General features: G+C 33.0%; 4 protein-coding genes across 4 annotated transcripts; 2 read left to right on the forward strand and 2 right to left on the reverse strand.

Moving 5' to 3' along the window:
- Positions 1–5,435: 5,435 nt before the first annotated feature.
- HELRODRAFT_138610 (hypothetical protein) lies at positions 5,436–5,603 on the forward strand (the record flags this gene model as incomplete). Its single annotated transcript, XM_009025566.1, has 1 exon — positions 5,436–5,603. A coding segment is annotated over one exon (168 nt), but the record flags the coding sequence as incomplete, so codon positions are not given.
- Positions 5,604–11,780: 6,177 nt separating this feature from the next.
- Positions 11,781–15,018, reverse strand: HELRODRAFT_185875 (hypothetical protein). The gene is made up of 8 exons (XM_009025567.1): positions 14,674–15,018; positions 14,469–14,597; positions 13,996–14,153; positions 13,595–13,721; positions 13,286–13,375; positions 13,107–13,179; positions 12,593–12,709; positions 11,781–12,381 (listed from the first exon to the last, which is right to left on the reverse strand). Exons 1-8 carry the CDS (start codon positions 14,797–14,799, stop codon positions 12,257–12,259), a joined length of 945 nt encoding a protein of 314 aa, XP_009023815.1. The 5' UTR covers positions 14,800–15,018; the 3' UTR covers positions 11,781–12,256.
- A 120-nt stretch (positions 15,019–15,138) lies between these two features.
- HELRODRAFT_84829 (hypothetical protein) lies at positions 15,139–16,062 on the forward strand (the record flags this gene model as incomplete). Its single annotated transcript, XM_009025462.1, has 4 exons — positions 15,139–15,235; positions 15,393–15,451; positions 15,679–15,872; positions 15,963–16,062. The coding sequence occupies 4 exons, from the start codon at positions 15,139–15,141 to the stop codon at positions 16,060–16,062; spliced, it is 450 nt and encodes a 149-aa protein (XP_009023710.1).
- A 190-nt stretch (positions 16,063–16,252) lies between these two features.
- HELRODRAFT_177365 (hypothetical protein) lies at positions 16,253–18,746 on the reverse strand (the record flags this gene model as incomplete). The annotated part of the gene is made up of 5 exons (XM_009025568.1): positions 16,253–16,331; positions 16,529–16,685; positions 16,812–16,895; positions 17,027–17,967; positions 18,151–18,746. 5 exons carry the CDS (start codon positions 18,744–18,746, stop codon positions 16,253–16,255), a joined length of 1,857 nt encoding a protein of 618 aa, XP_009023816.1.
- Between the last annotated feature and the right edge of the window lie 1,215 nt (positions 18,747–19,961).

Raw genomic sequence — 19,961 nt, forward strand, 5'->3', positions numbered from 1 at the left:
TATTATTCGTAACCCCGATATCCACTGAAAAGTAATCCTGCTTTCAAGTCATTAAATTCCAAAAAATTAATTTGTGGCGTGTGTGTGTGTATGTGTGTGTGAGAGAGAGAGAGAGAGAGAGGCCTTGTCTTTAAGTGCGTATATCTATTATGATATAGCGTAGGAATCGAAGCCATTGTAAATTTATATTTAAATACTTTATTTATATTTGGTAAATTTCAGTTCCGCTGAATTATTTTTAGTTACTGTGTTATCAGAAAGAGGATAACGATGACGAATGGGTGAATAATGATGGCGATGCTGGCGATTGTAACTCGCTTTCCCATGACTAGCGAAACCCATACTTTTCTAATTACGTTTTATTATTTTATTAGTATCATCGTAATTATGATAGTAATTAGGATAGTAATATTATCAATGTCATAATCCCCAATGCGTTTTCCATATCTGTTAACTTTTATTATGATATAATATAATAATACATGTATGCCTTTTATATTTTATACGTAGCTGGCGCCATTTATGGCATCTGTGATCAATTTTCGTTCTTTCTAGCTTTTTTGCTTTCATCTTTCACACTCTCTCTCTCTCTCTCTCTCTCTCTCTCTCTCTCTCTCTCTCTCTTTGGTTTTTTGTATTCTCTCTTTCTCTCTCTATATATTATAGAATTAGTTATTTAGTCATTTTTTTATTAACGTTCGTGTGTACTTGTGTATGTACAGTACATGTGTGTGTATTGTATACGTATCTATACATAAACGGCATAGCTCTGTGCTTTGCTATACTAAGTTTGATCCATTGAGTTGAGAGATGTGAAGTGTTGCTATAGTCGACAGCTGTAAGATGACTATTATATTATTGGTCTGTCTCCCAACAATCTCTCTCTCTATCTCTCTTTTCTCTCTCTCTCCTCTTATTTTCTCACTTTAATTTCGGCATCTACTTGCAAAGTGATCAGATGTCTGTGGTATTTATAATGTTTGAATTTATACTTTCATTAATTCCACACGATGTTCTGATGCACAAGTATGCAAAATACATTAACGTGGTGTCCTTAGCTAGTACAATTAAGTTAGCTAGTACAATTGTCACTCACACCATGTGTGACAATTTTACTAGCTAATTGTTATTTATTATTATTATTACTTATGGTATTTAGACGCAATTATATCGCGAGTTATTATCATATTTGAGAAACTTGTCGTTGAGTGTTAGCCATTCTGCGGCTGGCAAGTTATTTTGCTGAAAAGTTATATTATTATTATTTGTTATTATTATTATTGTTATTATTATTGTTATTATCCTTTTTATTATTATAAACATACGGGCGGTTTATTTAAAGAAAGAATCGAGTGATTAATATCTCGGCAATTCGATCACGAGGTATTTTCGATGTAACCAATGTAACTATTTTTATTTTTTGCTACAATTACTATTGTTTCAACTATACCCCCCCCCCCATATATATAGTGGCGTGGGACTGTGAAATCCGCCCTGGTTACCCTTGGGCAAATCCCTCATTCCCACTCCCCTCCGTCAACTGAAATTGAGGAACACTGCACACATTAATGTTGTAATTGAAAAACAACTTAACAAAAAACATAGTTGGTGCTACCGAATAAATGTCCCCATCTCAAGACGGACATGAATTTCACAACTTAACTTGTACCATCGAAAAAATAACGGGGCGATACGAATGGGCCCTTTAAATAAAATATTCACAAATGACGGCCCGATTCCCCGAATTTGAATCTTGATCTATGAAGAACTACTGCTACCACTTACTACTGCTGTTGAGGCATGATAAATAATTGTTTAGCTGCTGAGTGTTCACCTTTTAATTACTACTACCTTCGTTTTATAATTTGGCTTATAAGATATAAACCTTCATAAACATACCAAATATATAGATGAATGAATATATTTATAGATATAATTTGTTTAGTAAATGTATGTAATATATACAAAATTGTATACTCTTGTATGTTTGTAAATGTATGTAATGTATACAAAATGCGTATACTCTTGTATGTTTATTCATGATTATTAATACTGTATTTATTTGTGTGTATGTGTGGTTTAAGGGATATTTTGACATAGATTTTTTTGAAGAAAGTTTATTTGTTAAAGTTGGTTAAGTTTAATATTAGTCTATTTACCTGAAAGACTAAAGATTACAAACATGGGGGTTGGATTATTGTAAAATGAAAATATTTTCATCTTTTAGAGATGACACATACGTACAAGAACTATTCAAGAAAACAAACGTTTTGATTAAAATTAAATATTTCAATACTATATATATATAAATGTTTTTATAAAGTTCATTCATATAAAGTATTTATTTATAAGTTTAGCTAATTAATTTAACATGATCAGATGACAGTTGAAATAACTGTTAATTTAAATATAATTTGCTATTTTGCCTAATTAATTTAGTTAATTAATCATTGTTAATTAATTAATTATTTATAAATTCTAACTAAACTATTTTTGGATGAACATCATCTACCAAAGAACCGGATACTGAGGACAACTTCCCCGGCCTTAAACTTAATTGTTTTACGAGTAAGTATCTTGTGTATGTTGTGTGTGCGTGTGTGTGTGTGTGTGCGTGCGTGTATATGTGTGTGAGACCAATTCTTGAGACCTGAGACGGTGTGGAATCGGTTGCGGAGACGATATGCGGCTGTTGTGTTATCAGACATGACAGAATTTCTTTTCCATTTTCTTTTATTTCACACCATCTATCTATCAGAAGCCCTATGTTGTTTCTAGCGATCTCATTTGTAGTGGTATTTATTGTTATTCGTAGTATTGTTTTTTTTCCACATTATTATTATTAGAAAATATAATTTCTCACGACAATTTCTACTGAGATCTAACCCGTGACACACAAATACTTGCACAGAGTCGACTGATGGTACACATCATCCGAAACCCAATGTAGTTCTTTTATCTTTCCCTCCTACCTCTATCTCTCCCTCTTTCTGTCTTTCTTTTTCTCTTTTTTTTGTGTATGTGTGAGTGTTTGTGTGTGTGGGTTTTTCATTCATTCATTCAATGTACTCATTTCATTCATTCAATCATTCATTCATTCATTCATTCATTTATTCATTCATTCAATGATATAATAATAAGCCAAACTCGTTTCATAATGCAGCGCACCGCGTTTCGCATTCTGGTTTCTATTTAAAATTTAAAATGTTCATTATTAAAATGAATGTTGCATGGGAAACCAATTAAAATCGTGTGTGTGTATGTGTGTGCGTGTGTATGTATGTTTTCGTGTGTGTGTGTGCATATGTGTGTGTGTGTGCATATGTGTGTGTGCGTGCTTGTGTGTGTGGGTAGTAGCAAGCCTGATACATTAAACCCGTGTGATTGGCTTGCACTTGGATGTATGAATGAATGGATGGATTATTAATCTTATTATTCTTATTGTGTTATTATTTTTATTATTATTATTATTCTTTTTTCTTCTTTTTCATTTCCTATATTTTTTTCATGGCTCTTCATCATCTTGTACACTTACACCACAACGTGGTCATCAAATATTATCATAATATATTCAAACCCAAATTATAATAATTAACGAAATATATTTTGATAATAATTTGCATACACAATTAACATAAACATTTAGCATATTCATATTATATATTATATCATATTATATATATATATTTTTTTTTACCAGCGAAGCTATTTAAATTCCCAATCATTTATAATCTGATCTAATCGTTTTAATTTTTCCCGAACTGTTAAATTTTTTTCCGCTGTGTGTTTATATGTGTGTGTTTGTGTGTGTGTGTGTATGTGTGTATATATGTGTGTGCATATATGCGACATACATTTTAATTTAAATAAAGTATATATACATGCATTGGTTCATATGTATTAAAGATGGTTGAAACGTTCTATCTAACTCGCAGGACGCACTGCATTCAAAGTGTGTTGGTTCGGTTTTTTTTTTTTTTTTGTTCTAAGCAACAACAACCAAATTAAAATTTAAGTAGTAGCTATTTAATTATATTAGTTATGTTAATTAATTAATTAATTAATGACTATAAACAATCTTTTAATAAATAAATAAATATATATATATAATATATATATATCATATCGTATTAACTTTTAAAGAATAGAGTTATAATACTAGTTGGTTGTAATCAATTTATGTTTTATAATTATATTATAATTATATTATAATTAAATTATAATTTTATTACAATTAAATTATTATTATAGTTATATTATTATTATATTGTTTTATGTTGTTTTGTATTGAAAAGTCGATAATTTTCATCTACTAAAATGCGTTCACTTGTGTTATGCTGCTTCAAAGCTCTCTCTACATGTGGGTTATGTGTTTTGTTTTTTGATTGGGTTGAGAGATTTGTTATTTGCTCTGTTTGGTACTTTTTCACAAGTTTTTTTGTTTTGAATACTTCTACGTTTGTATTTACGTGAACGGTTTTTAATTGCTGTGATGACAAACTTTGCATGTGAATTTTCGGGAATTTCTCTCACATTACAAAACCAGTTTTGCCATTTTATTTTTAGGAATTTTAACCATTAATGTCAGTTAGTAAGAAGGACACCAAAAGATGAACAGAAAAATATAAATTAATGAATGAATGAATGGATAACTATAGATAGATAGATAAATAGATATATGGATTGGGAGAAAGAGACTGAGAAAGAGGCTGAGAAAGAAAGGGAGAGAGAGAAAGAGAGAGGGAGAGAGAGAGAAAAAAAGAAAAGGGATTAAAGTAGAGGAAAGAAAGGAGGAAAACGAAAACAGAGAAAAAACGGAAAGAAAAATTGATTCATAGATGAATGTGTAGATAGATAGATAGATAAAGAAAGAAAAGGAGAACAAAAGAGAGAAGTGACAGAAACGAATGGAAGCAAATTTGAAATCCGAGAGATGCGGGGAGAAAAGAGAGAGAATGACAGAATAAAAGGGAGTAAGATAATTAATTTCTTCGAGTAAATAAATATTCGTTGTATCAGCATTTGTCATGTGTGCCTGTGTGTGTGTGTATGTATGTATGCTTTGAAATCAGTTGACAAATGTACTAACAATTTTTCTTTGTTACTGGTTAAGACTTTTAGTAACGTTCTGAAAAAAGTAATAATTAGTAAATCGTTCCAACTTATCTCGTTCCAATTTATCTATTACTCTCTTTTATTAAATTATCTCTCTGTGTTAATAGAATTTTGAATAATTTATTCAATGAATTGCTAGTTTTCCACTAAAAAATTTTAGATTTCATTATTTTTTTAAAATAAATAATTGGTATATTGATATGTGGTATAATTAATATATTGTTATAATTGATATATTTTAGTTAATATTTAAAATGAGATACCATTGAAGCAACCTAAAAATCTCACTCCCCACCATTCCAGCAAGCGCCGACATGAAGGCCCGCGCACTTTACGACAACTCATCGGAGACCTCGGACGAACTGACCTTCAAACGAAACGACGTACTTGAGGTCATCGAGAGAGACTACGAGGGCATGGAGGGCTGGTGGCTCTGTGAACTTAAGGGTAGAACTGGCATTGCTCCTGCCAACAGACTAGTTGTCGTTCCAGTAAGTGTTCTTGTTTTTTTTTTCCTTGATTTAATTTGGTTTTCTTTGAAATTGACAAACTTGTATGACATTTGAGACAATAATAAATAACGAGTATTGTTGCTTCCTATGTAGCTACTTCTTTAAATTTTAGTTATTTTGTTTCCAGTTTTCGTCGATCAAAAATAGATAAAAATTATTTTCATTTGACAGATGGCAGACTCACCAGCGACAGACTACGACACACCGAAAACCAAATTGAGTTCACCGTCGGAGAGAACTTCGAGAAGAACATCGGGTACCGACGATTATGACAGTCCGATGAAAATGAAAAGTAACATCGCTGCCAACAACGACAACGATCGATCTACAATATGTACAAAACTCAACTCGCAAGATGACTACGACACTCCTCGAAATAATTCAATTATGAGCGATAAAAGCAGCACAGCCTCTTCTCCCAGAAACTCTGGCGAACTGAAATTTAACGAAATTTATAATAGCTTCAAATCGAACGAGAAGCAGCTACAGTCAGTAATAACTCAAGTAGAGCAGAGCTTGCCGAAATGGAAAGAATGTAGCAACATCACTTCCATAACCACCGTTGCCAGAGTTATCTGCGTTTCACTCTGGAATAAATTGCAGTCCTATAACGCGGAAGGGTCGAAATTGATTGCCGTAATAAAACAAAACTCAATCTCAACGTCAAACATCTCACTGGACGATGTCAAAACTTCCAGCAGGCAGCTGGAAAACATTTTAAACAATTTAAATAAAAATAACTATACAGCGAACGACGCCGCAAAATTTGCGGAACTTTTAACGTCTCTAGAAACCGTTAAAAACATCGTTGTAAAAAATGTGAAACAGCTTGCAGAATTTTTTGAACGTGTGCAAAAGGAGAAGCTTTATGTGACAGATAAAAACAACAACCATGTGAAATTGTTTGGCTCAAGACCTTCTATTGATAACATATCTGAAACGGGTCAGTTGAGTGATTACGATACTCCAAAACCTGGTGTCTTTCTTTCCAGTAGTTACAACAATAGCGGTCTGATGCAAAAATTTAACAAAACCACAAACAGCGCTAAAAATCACCGAAGCGACGGAAGATTTTCTGATTTTTGTATCAGTCCAGAGCTCGTAGATTACGATATTCCTAGATCTTCCGAATGTTTGGATTACGACAAACCAGTTAGTTTATTCTCTTCAAATTCAACCAGACCAAAAAGTAACGATTTGTTAGAAGTTTCCAGTAAAAACAGATCACATCAAACTTTGACGAAACACTCGAGCAATGAAACGCCAGATTACGACTTACCTAACACTCATCCGCTGGTTTTGAATCAATCATTCCATTCAAATCCTCCTATAAAACAGTCAACCCCTCGAAAAATGAACAAATTCAGCAGTATGGAAAATGTTTTAGACTACGACACACCGAATTCAAAATCCATGATTTCAATTCGTCATCAATCCCAACAGTCAAATTTCTCAACGAGCGACAGAAGAACGGGACTGATCGTAAGCAACATGAAGCAACTTTCCAAGTCTTCCTCAATCACGACGAACCAGCTTGGAACTAGAGTAATTTCTATTGAAGCTCTCGACTACGATTATCCTTCCTACCGAGCTGAAAAGGTTCTCGCGAAAAATCTGCCAGTATCCGATTTCACTGTTAACCTGAGTTCCAGTAGTAAAGATCTGTTAAGATTCAACAGACCTTATTTGAAAGAGGAGGTTGAAAATTTAGAAAAGTTAATTTTTTGTTTCCAAAAAAACTGCAAGTTAGATCAAAACAACTCATCCGAGATTAATTTGCAATTATTAGTCCTAGTGAACAACGCAAAATCCTTAACCGCCAGTGCCCATAAGGTTCTGTTCACTTTCGACTTCATCCTTAAAAAAATAACTGGCCATCTTGACTTCACGGGCCAGTTGAATTCCATCAGCTCGAAAATTTGTGACTCGTTGAAAAATTTAACGAACGCTGTGAAGCAAAGAATACAGAAACAAGATGTCGGCAAACTGACGGCTAATCATGAGAAATTAATCGAAATCACGAACAATCTGAAAGATATCGCTTCCGTTGTTTTAAACATTCTCTCTTACTGGGTTTAGAATACTTTTTATCATTTTTTTCTTTTTCATTTTTTCATATTTTTCCTAGTTCTTCATCATACAAACTTCCTCGTTGATTAAAATCAACGCATTAACTCGAGCAGTCTGTATTTTATATTAATTTGCCAGCATTCAATTGTTTTCCTAAAATTCAATAAAGTCAACATAAAAATAAAACTCAACGTTGCTGTTAATCTTCTCTGCATTCATAAACTAAAAAACTCCATGTTCAATCGATGATATTTTGAAATTTTTTCTTTAATTTACTCGTTCATTCATCTCCTTTCTCATTAACTAAAAGTTACCTTTCGTATTGATCGAGTATTTTTTGGTTATGCAAATTCATGAAGTTGTACATACATACATATGCAATGAACTCTTTTCAACATATTTACTTCATCTCAAATTAAATTCTATAATGTTCTTTTTGTACGTCTGTGAAAATCTTTATTTACTCTATAATTAGAGAATTTCTTCATTTTGTTGAATTTTTACATAAATTTATGATTATACAATATTAAATTTATGAATATCTTTATACAATATTAAATTTCATTATTAAGCAATGCGTTTTACCGTAAGCTTGTAATGTGTATAAAAACAGTGTGTCGTAAATACATTGTATAAAATTTATATGATCAGTTTAAAACTTATTCACTTTTATAGTCTTATTACATCAAACTTGTTAACATTAAGTTTATTTATTAATTTAAATTTAAATTAAATATATACAACCGGATTCTTAGCTTAAATTTAATTACAGTTCCACTGAATTTATTTAAATTAAATTGATTTGTTTACTGTAAAAATTTAATTTGTTGAAAATTCTGTCGAAATATTTATTTTTACGTACATGTTTTGATTGGAATATAATAGACTTGAAGGTACTTGCTCCTGATTTTACAATTTTTTGGGGATTTTACTCGTCATGTTTATATGAGAAAACAATTTTTAATATTTGTTATATTTTTAATAATTGTTATAAAACTTATCGCTGGCAATCATTTGTCATCAGCAGTGTTTAGTATAAAATGTGTTTGTGTGCGTGTGTATATATATATACATATGTGTGTGTGTATGTATACATTTGTATACAATGTTTTACATATAACACACGTGTAGCAATTGCAAACAGTGCACCGTATTTATCTGACGAGAAAAAAAAGCCCAACACAAACAACAGCTAGGCAGTTTTTTTTTATTTACAGACACGATCTTTTTGAGTCAGTTCGATTTTACTTCGCAAGACGGGAGCGTTATTTTTTTCAAAGTTACTTTATATTTTTGTTGTTTTATTTCTATTATTTAGAGTATTTAATTGTAAAGGATTTAAAAGAGAACTTCATTTTCAGAGAAAGTTAGTTTAGCAGCTTGATTTAAAATTTTGGTGTCAAATTTGTAAAATTGCTTTTGTAGAATTGAAATATAATTTCGTCTCAAAGACGCGTCCATTGAAAATGTAAATAATAGAAAAATAAATACGACATATAAAATTGAGATACACGATATAGTATCTTTTAAGTTAAATTTTATTTTCAACAGATTAAACAGTGTTATATATTGTCGAATTTTTTGTTACTCATCTTCAAAAATTTAATATTTTCTCGGCAAACAATTATTTAATGCTAAAAAAAAAGATTTCTATAGTACGCTGTAGGTGATTTTCTTCATACAGATTTCAAATGATTAGATATCAGATCTAAAAGTCAATCTATTTACTTTATCAATCAATCAATCAATCAATCAATCAATCAATCAATCAATCAATCAATCAATCAATCAATCAATCAATCAATCAATCAGTCAGACAGTCAATCAATCAATCAATCAATCAATCGATTAATTTAAATAATCAATCAATATTCAATAAAATACTATCAAAATTCTAAGTAACCAATCCTAAAATGTTTCGGCTTAATGAAACAATTTGACTAATAGCAATCATTAAAAGTTTTTTAACCCTTTTATCTGGAACCCTCTTCCTCCTATAACTACTCCACCGTCACTTACGTACTTTAGCAGATCTGACCTTATGACCTAGCAAAAAGCGCGCCAATGAGCGCACGGCGGATATGACGCAACAAGAAGGCTTGATTATTGAAATTTAAATCACCGAATGAAATCAAAAATCATAAATAGGACATTCTTCCGAAGAAAGACGAGCCTGATGAAAATGCACTCACGAATCAACACCACCATAATCTTTGTGACACAAATTGTTCTATTCATCATCTTCTTCGGATTTTATTATACCGGCTGGAAGAGTTCGACTTCGATATCGACACCGACCGAGTTTGTGAACCGTCGGCATTCAAAGAATCGTGAGTAGATGTTTATATACACATACTGTTGTATTTTAATTTCTGTTTTGATTGATTGATCGATTAAGAGATCGATTGAACGCACACACACCCACAAACACCACACCACAAACACACAAACCCACACACACACACACACACACACGTAGGTCAAGAATTAACAAGATACGAACTGCTGAACAATTACGACGACCACTTTCACGAACGACTTGACAGTTTGGTGGCCAGGAAAGCCACCGCAAATGATCCAGAAGCAATCCAGTTGGTCAGAGAGATATTAGACCCTCCTTCCTTCCTCAACACGTACAAACTTTCAAAAACTGTCTACAAGACACCACAAGCAACCGTTGTTGACAATATTTTGGCAGCTAAGGTAGGCTGTTTGGATGCGTGTTTGTGCTGTTGTTTGAACCTCAGCTCTCTCACACAATTATTTCTCAACCCTACGGAACTATTGCACATGCAGATGTCAAAAGTTATAACCGTTAAATGAAATTATATTTAATTTGAATTGCAAAAGATTGCAATATTTTTACTTTCGGTATACTGTAAACTCAGCTGAAACATCAGTAGCTCCAACTAACACGTCACATCTATCACTTTTTAAGTAACGCATCATCTGGCATCGCGTGCCAATGAGATTGATAAATAAGTGAATAAACACACAGACAGACAGACACATTAGCTCAGTGATTAAGATGATGTCATAAAATCAATTTGTTGAGCTGTCGTAATCAGGTGTTTCAATCATAAAAGGAATCTTAACGATCATTTTATTGCCTGATCTCGCTCAGTCCGATGATGGTACATGGTGGTGAACTAATACGTCGTTTAATAAAATGGCGAAAATGCTAACAATCTTGATACTAACTAGCCATATGTTTGTTATCATTAATTTCTAGTAATTTAAATTTAAGGTGTGAAGTTTAAATATTTAGAGAATAAGTTGAAAAACAAATTAAAAAATTAATCTCAGAGGGACTTGTTTTTTGTGGAAGTGGGTGGATTCGACGGGGAAAGGTCTTCCAACACACTTTTCTTCGAGCACACGAGGTTTTGGAAGGGTCTCCTGATCGAGGCAGATCCATTCTTCTACGCCCAACTCCTCGGGAAGAACCGTCGGTGTTGGAGTGTCAACGCCTGTGTCAGTCCCAGCAATCACGTCTCTAAGGTGAAATCCGGGCTTCCTCCTATAAATTCTATGTTGAGAATTTTAACTTGAGATTTGTTTGTTCTGATTTTTTAAACAATTTCCATTTCGAAGTTCTCAATTTGAGGTTCGTTCCTTTTGATTTTTCGACAATTTCCATTTTAGATTCACGTTCTTCAATAATTTTTTTCGTTGTAACCTGTATCAAATAAAATAATTCCAATTCACGGACAGCTGACATTTCAAGAGAGTGACACAGGAAGAGGAAAGTTGATGATGACAAAGGACGGACGGGCCAAAGCGCAAGGAATGGTCGTTCCCTGCTTCCCATTCCATACAATCATGGCTGCACTGGAAGTTTCGCGGATCGATTTCTTTAGTTTGGACGTCGAAGGATTCGAACTGGACATCTTAAAAACGATCAACTTCGGCGAACTCGATATAAAAACGTTAGCCGTCGAGTTTATGCACGGCGACAGAAAGCAGTACTCAGAGTTCATGGAGGAGAAAGGTTACACGATCAACGAGACGATTGTGGTCAACGATCCAGTCAATTTCCTTTTTGCCGAGGATTTAATATTTGTTAAGAATGATTTGGAAGATCGGGTTTGATTTTTCTATTTATTTTCTTCGTGTTCGTTTCGTTTTAAGGATAAGTAGTTATTAAGTTAACGTATCCTCAAACAAATGAACAGTTTGGCACTTTTCAGTCTTTTATCTAGTATAATTGGGTTAAACAATTGCAACGAATTACTTCTTTTCAAAATAATCATAGAGCCAATTTCAAATTAAAATGAAAACAAAAACTTAGATTAACAAATCGAATGAACAACATCTGGCATCGAAACAGGGAAGGGAACATGATATTTTAATGAGTTGGACAATGTACAACAGCGAAAAAAATAATTACAAAATATTAACATGCAACGTTATTAGCACAAACACTTAAGGCACGATCTGTCTTTAACAAAAATTGACACAAAGTAACGTAACTCATGCTTAAAATTTAGTCAAAAAACATTTTTAAACACAATAATAAACTTGTAGATTATTTTAATTTTATTCAGTTGCAGACATTTTTATTTCTTTTTGTATTCGTAGAAGCCAGCTCCTGTCTTGACGCCTAGTTTGCCTTCAGAAACCAACTTATCAAGCATTGCAATGGGTCTGTATGTTGGATTGTTTGGTTCCTTTTGGTGCCAACCTTAAAAAGATTATTTATAAAGATGTATAACATCCAGCTGAATTCACGAATAAAAATCGATAGAATTGAATCTGTTATGTAAAAAATAGAATCTTTATTGGTCGACGAGTTAGTTGGCTCAGTCGGTAGAAGTGCCATGTCTCGCATTACCATTACGCAATGACCTGGTTCAAATACTGTGTAGATTAATGAAATAATTAATTATAACAACCATCGAGAGCAAATTTGCACGTATCCAATCCAATGTAGTCGACGAGTTCAATTGGGCCCATTGGATGGCCCGACCCTAACTTCATGGCCGTGTCTATGTCCCTGGCAGTGGCGTCTCCTTCGTTCACGTGAATTCATTATCAATCAATCAATCAATCAATCAATCAATCAATCAATCAATCAACCAATCAATCAATCAATCAATCAATCAATCAATCAATCAATCAATCAATCAATCAATCAATCAATCAATCAATCAATCAATCAATCAATCAATCAATCAGCCAACCAATCAATCAAATCAGCCAATCAAATCAGTCAAGCGGTAATGATAAATACTAATAAACAGCATAGATCATTAATAAGTGAAATTTATGGCAAAATTACAGTAGAACGCAGGCATCACACACATTGCATGTGCTAGGCATGAATCACCATGCATTCGAAACTAGTCAATGCAACAGAAGGACCAGGCACTTTAGCCATTACACCAAAAAGAAAAGTTATAAGAAAACCTCTCTCGAGCATTCTGACACTGTCCATTAGATAAGGAATCAACAGTCTGTTCACTATGAATCCATCTTTATCCTAACATAATTATTTATAATTGTTCATAATTAATTTATTTATAATTATATCATTCACAATAATTATACTCATAAAAAGTTAGACAAATAGCATTTGATTATTAAACCTTAGCTTCAACAGCTGTTTTGCCCATTGTCGTGCCAAACTTAATAAGGGCTTCATGGGTTTCTTGGGAGGTTTCAGGCATTTTTATGACCTTTATAAGAAATATGATTGATTGAGTGATTGATGTATTTATAAAAATAATTATTTTCAAAAACTATTAACAAATGCACAATGCTGTAATGGTTGAAATGCCTGGCAGTGCTGTTGCACTGACTGGTTTCAAATGCAAAGAGATCCTTTAAATTCGAACCGAGTCACTACAAAAGGGATGCCAGGCACTTTAACCATTACACCACTCAATAAACCCCACCTCAACCAGTTTCATGACGGTTACAGGGTTAAAGAAGTGCAGCCCTCCAAACCTATCCAACCTTTTTGTGACCTTGGCCATGTCTTTTATGAGGAATGAAGATGTGTTCGAGGCGAAAATGGTGTGTCTTGATTGTGGAAATAGAGAAATTTTAAATGTATTTGTTGAAAATTTTGAATATTTCATTGAAATGAATTTATTTGTATGAAATTATACAATGAAGAAACAAAATAATAAACAATAACTAATATTGATAGTATTTATTTAATACATATTAAGTATAAGTATAAGATGCCCGATAACATGTGTGATGCGTCAAATTTATGCAAATTTGCATACATTAAGAAGAACTATAGCGGGAATTATAAAATGAAAAAAATTATAAAAAAAAAGATATTTACTCTGGTGCTACAGAATCAAGCTGAGTAAATACTTTGTGTTTGATGTCTATGTTTTCGACAACAGCCTCTACAACTAGGTCTGCCTCGTTCACCGAATCGACAAGAGATGTCCTATAGTTTAATCTACCCATTGTTTCTTTTTGGAATAGTTCACCCTTCTGAATTTTATTTGTTTTTTTTAAATAAATTAATTTAAATTATAAAAAAATAATATTTATCAAAGTCTAGAATAATAACTGTACAGTTTTCAAAATGAAATACCCAAAATTTTAATAATAAATTATAAAATTTAGATAAACATTGAAATCTAACATAAAATCAAAACAAAACAGACCACCAAAAAATGAAGAAATGCTCACAAACTATTAGCTATATATATTGGTTAAATTCAATTTTAAATATCTGATTGCTCAAACATAATTTTATAGACCGCAAAATGAATCACACTAATCACTATTCATAAATGAAGAGACCTCTTTATTGTCCCCAAACAACTTTTTAACAACCCTGGCAAGACTTGTTTCAATTTTGGATTTTGAATTTTTCAAGACATCTTCACTGACGTCAACCAACGTTACGTTGTGTCCTGTTTGGGCTGCCACCTTTTGAAAAAAATTATTTATTTTGTATTTATATCAGTACGGATTCTGAATGAGTGGCAATCCCGACACTACCCACCTGGGCTATCCCACCACCCATGATTCCGCCACCGATGACGGTGACATTTTTTATGATGACATTTTTGTTTGAAAGTTTAATTCCAGTGGAAAAATGGCGATTAATCAATTTAGTAGCGAACGACATTTTGATCTCAATTAAAAGCGAAGTTACAACGTGAACTTTGTTACCAAAAACGTGATGAAGGCTAACACGAATCAACTTTTAAGGTTAAGTCAAAGTGGACTTTAGTTAAAATTATTTAATCAAATAAATTTGTTAATAAATTATTAAATTTAAAAAATATTTTAATTTATCTAAACCTTTATTTAATTTTAATTTTAATACGCTACTTTTACAATTTTATTAATTCTTTGTTTATATTTACAATCATGCTATATATTCATTGTTTTTTTTATTGTCGCCCTATAAATATCTAGCCCGGTTTTTGATAGCCTCAAAATCTCGTTCGTAAAGATCGTCGAAATGGTTACTCCGGTAAGCAACTTTTATTTGAGATATTACGTTGGCCACAGAGGAAAGTTTGGTCACGAATTTCTGGAGTTTGAATTCAGGCCTGAAGGTAGGTTTTTTTTTGAAAATTCTCGCTTGTTTCGGTTATCGTTATGACTAGTTATTACTACGAAAATATTGTTTTTTAACATTTAACTTTTACCAATTTACTAGATAAATTACTAAACTAATGTTAATTGTCAATATTAATTTGTGATTTTTATTAGGTAAACTACGTTATGCCAACAATTCCAACTACAAAAATGACGTCATGATCCGAAAAGAGGTGCTAAATTATTTTATCTATTTTTAATTAATTTATTAATTAACTATTTATTTATTGAATTAGTTTGGATTACCATTACGTTATTTAAAATTTTAATTTTTTGGCTTCATATTTTCACTATGTATATTCTATGTTGTGTAGTTCACTTACTTACATTATGTTTGTAAGCCATGACAAGATTTTAATGTTGCAATCAATATAATATAATTATAATAAATTATTTCCAGGCGTTTATCCACAAAAGTGTAATGCAAGAGTTGCAAAGGATCATTGAAGATTCTGAAATCATGCAAGAAGATGACAACTTGTGGCCCCAGCCAGATAGAGTTGGTCGGCAGGAACTAGAGATTGTGATGGATGATGAGCACATCTCTTTCACGACATCTAAAATAGGTTCTTTGATGGATGTCAATCAAAGCAGGTTTGTATTATTTTCAATTTCAATATATATTGTGTAGTTTAGTTTGATTCATTTTTTTAATTTATTTGAAATTAATTTAATTATTTCCAGTGATCCGGAGGGACTGAGAACTTTCTACTATTTGGTGCAAGATCTAAAGTGCTTCGTTTTCTCACTCATTGGATTACATTTCAAGATCAACCCGATCTAATATTCACTATTATCTAACGATGTCGTTGACCGATACAATTTAATTATTGTTTTGTATTCTTATAAATAAAAGTCTAAATTAATTTATTGTCTGTCCCCAAAAAATGTTAAATATATCAGTAAAAATTGAAAATAAGAACTGTAATATAAAATTACAAAAGTAAAAACAATCAGATCTTCAATTTGCATCATCAAGCTATTGCACTTGTTATTTCTTGTGGACTGTCCACTAAGATCTTCTCAGAGGTTCCGTATTTAACTCTGTAAAATCTGCAAATGTATGTTTAATACACTACACCGGTGAATGAATTTTTAAAATAATTGCCAGTAAAGATAAAAAAGTTAAGAAAATGTAAACTAGGAAATAAATCAGATAAACATTTTCATAAATGAAAAAATCAAATCTAAAAAAAGTGAAAACATTCAATTATTTTTAAAGCGAATTGAAAACTTGAAGAGAAAAATACATGAGTATTATAGTCCCAAGTAAGAATATGCCGGCGGAAATTAGGAAGACGAATGCAGTTGAAATCATGAGAGTTGCAGAGTACACCGTGTTGAACAGCACACTAGCCAGCAGGCAGCACAAAATTTCGACAGCTTCGATTGATCCAAGGATAGCCCCTACAATCATGTTTTGTTGGTCAGATGATGTAATTTTATAAAATAACGCAGCGATAAGTTTAGATGTGTGGTGAATAGTGGCGTGTGATTGAAGAATTAGCGTAGATTTTATACAACTGCACGAACCATGTTTGGATTGGTGAACAAGGAGTGTCATCATCGTCCGAATGCTTGGAATCAACATGAGGTTGAACACCGACAACGCAGCTCCTGCAACCAAATTAAATAACATTCAAACATAGAATAAAAAGCATCATTAATTCAAAGTATCTCAACAAGAATTATTTTTAATATTACAAATTTTTATGAAATAAATACAAAAGAACTAAACTACGACTAACCGAGAAACATCATCAAAGTATTTCTAACGAAATACAAGTAGATCCTAGTTCCAGCGCAGGCAATTGAGGCAATGATTGCAATTGTGATGTGACTGAAAAACCGCTCGAATAATGGAGTCATTACTAAAGATCCGACTGCCATAGCTAAAACCGATACACCGGTATATATACCAATCGTACTAGGAGTCCAACACAAAGGACTGTTCATTTCAAAAAGCGTCCCAATGATAGCATCAAATGCCGAAATTATAATGATGAAGAAAGCCAGAAGAAGGATACGGAGTTTGTAGGAATTCTCCGCTGTTTCTTCCTTCTCACAGCTGCTACTACTTGTTGCAGTGCTATTCGTTAAAGTACCATTCGTTACAGTACCATAATTGCTCGGCGATGGGCTTCTGATCGGTTTTCTTTTTTTTATGGAATACACGCTGAAGGTGTCTTTAATATAACTGGACATCAAAGAAAACACGGAACTGGAATGCGGTGTGACGTTTTGAATCAGTTCTACGTCGTCATCTAACACTTCATTCGAAGTTGTCGTTCTGCTGTTAACACTCGCTTGCGAAATGCTGTTGGGAAGGGGCGAACTGATATCGTTATCGATGAGATTTTCATCAGCATCGACCGACGAAATCCCGGAGTTAATGGCCTCCTTCTTCTTCGGAACAAAGAAGAGGCAGTAGAGGAGACTTAAGAGCGACACCGATGAAGATATGAGCATCGTCAAAACGGGCCCCACGTATGTTACGAGAGGTCCCATGATGAATGGAGAGACAGACCCCCCAGTCATGTAGAACAACTGCAGGATGGCCAGTCGGAACAATCTGTTTTTCGAGGTTGTTTGCTCCATGACGTAGGCATTTGAAGCAAGCAGGATGCAACCGAACGATCCACTGAATCCCACAAGGATGTCAAATGGGAGGAGGTAGAATATGCTGGCCCTAAAATTGAGTGTGATGAGCGGTATTGCTGATATTTATTATAACAATAATAATAATAGCAATAATAAATTGTAGCAAACAAAGGTTTTTCAAGCGATAACATATTCAATAATGTTTTCATGGATGAACCATATGTAACGCACAAATTCATCATTTATAAAAACAAAAAAGAACCAAACCGACTTGAAGTACGTGATGAAGATGAGAGCCACCGACATGACAAACCCCCCCAAGACAGGGGGCACAAAGACCCATTTCCTGCCCAACTTATCACTGGCAGATCCAAGCACCAAGTTGCTGACGATAGCCGGAGCAACCCAAACGATCGTTCTCAGGATAAAATAATACGAAGTCATCCATTGGTTTCTCTGGTTGAAGGCATACTCCGGTGACGAACTATTCGACCGACACGGATCAACATCCGACGTGTTATCGAATAAGGAAAAGTTATGCGTAACGTTGTTGAGGGTGTCCTGGTTCCAGTTATACCTAGCAATCCAATCTAGAGTGTACTTCTGTGAGACCAGGTTTGATGGAAAGTCGCAAAATGCGTACATGAACATCACAATTTCTGCCCAGAATAATTTCACCTTGAATGAACATTTTCGAGTTTTATTCGACGCGCTTTCGTCTGCGGCGTTGATAGCCGTTGCCTGGCTTGATAAGATACATTCCTCTTCATCGTCCTCGATGCTGTAGTTAGTGTTGTTGACGCTGTTGTAGTTGTTGTGGTTGCTGCGGCCGCTACTTATGTTGGTGTGGATGTCTCCGATATTCATGTTGATATAGTACTGCTGCTTTAAAAGTAGAAATATCAATGATGGTTAAACAATTGTCGCCAGCACAGCATTGTAGTGTATATATAAATACTGATGCATGAGTGCCATCGTGGTACTGTAGTTGTAATGCTGAATAAACAAATGAAGTAAAATTGACTTCAAACTTCAAAATTAACGACTTGAATATTGGCCAGGGGCAATTCGTCAATTAATACCATTTAAGGTTCTAAAATTTTCTAAAATTTTACGATAATTTAATTTGGGATTTGCTCAGGCGAATGTTTGTATACACGTTGATGTGGAATCATAGGCACACATACTCACACACACCACACACACACACACACCACACACACACAAACAAACACACATCCCACACGCTCACATAAACAAACACACATGTTCAAATAAAATTCAAAACATGAACTTCGAACTCAGCCCTATAAAACGGGCAGGCGTAGTGTTTTATTATGATAATAAGCAAAATAACAAACAACAGAATCAAGTGCAATGAAGTACAGCTAACAAATATGTGTAAAAAACACACACAAACATAACACCACTTAAAATATTTTTCATTATCCAACAATAAATCATTTATTTTTTAACGAATTAAGCTTTAAAACATGCATCAGCTGTTTTCTTATAATTTGCCATGTTTTCCAATCATTCAACATCTCGCTGAAACAATTTTTATGTAAATAATACCAAAATTTGAAGTATAAGTTGGACCCATTCCATTCATTAATTATTATCGCTACATTCAATTTTCACCATAGAGTTTTAGCACTAGTGCCTTTTAGTTTATTAGCTGGTATATTATAACGATTTTATATTCGTCAATAAGTTGTTTGTCAAATTTTTTTGAAGTGAATTTAAGAAAAATGCGAAATCCAAATATGCAAACCTCCAAATGTATCACAAATGTATTACATAACATTTCGTTATACTATACAACTACAGTGTCGAACATTTATCTAAATTGATTAATTCATGTTGCTGATTGATATTTCTAAGTATTCTCTCTTTCTCTCTCTCTCCCCTTACCTGTATGCCTTTCCCCTTCTCTTTTTATTTCCGTCTCTCCCTTTATATATATACATATGCAATTATTGATAAACATATATAATATATAATATAAATATATACATGTGTGTGTGTGTGTTTGTTTCTATTTGCGTCTTACCACATAACTGACACTCTTAACCCATAAGA

Source organism: Helobdella robusta, assembly GCF_000326865.2.
Source record: "Helobdella robusta unplaced genomic scaffold HELROscaffold_42, whole genome shotgun sequence".
Classification (NCBI taxonomy): Eukaryota; Metazoa; Annelida; class Clitellata; order Rhynchobdellida; family Glossiphoniidae; genus Helobdella; species Helobdella robusta.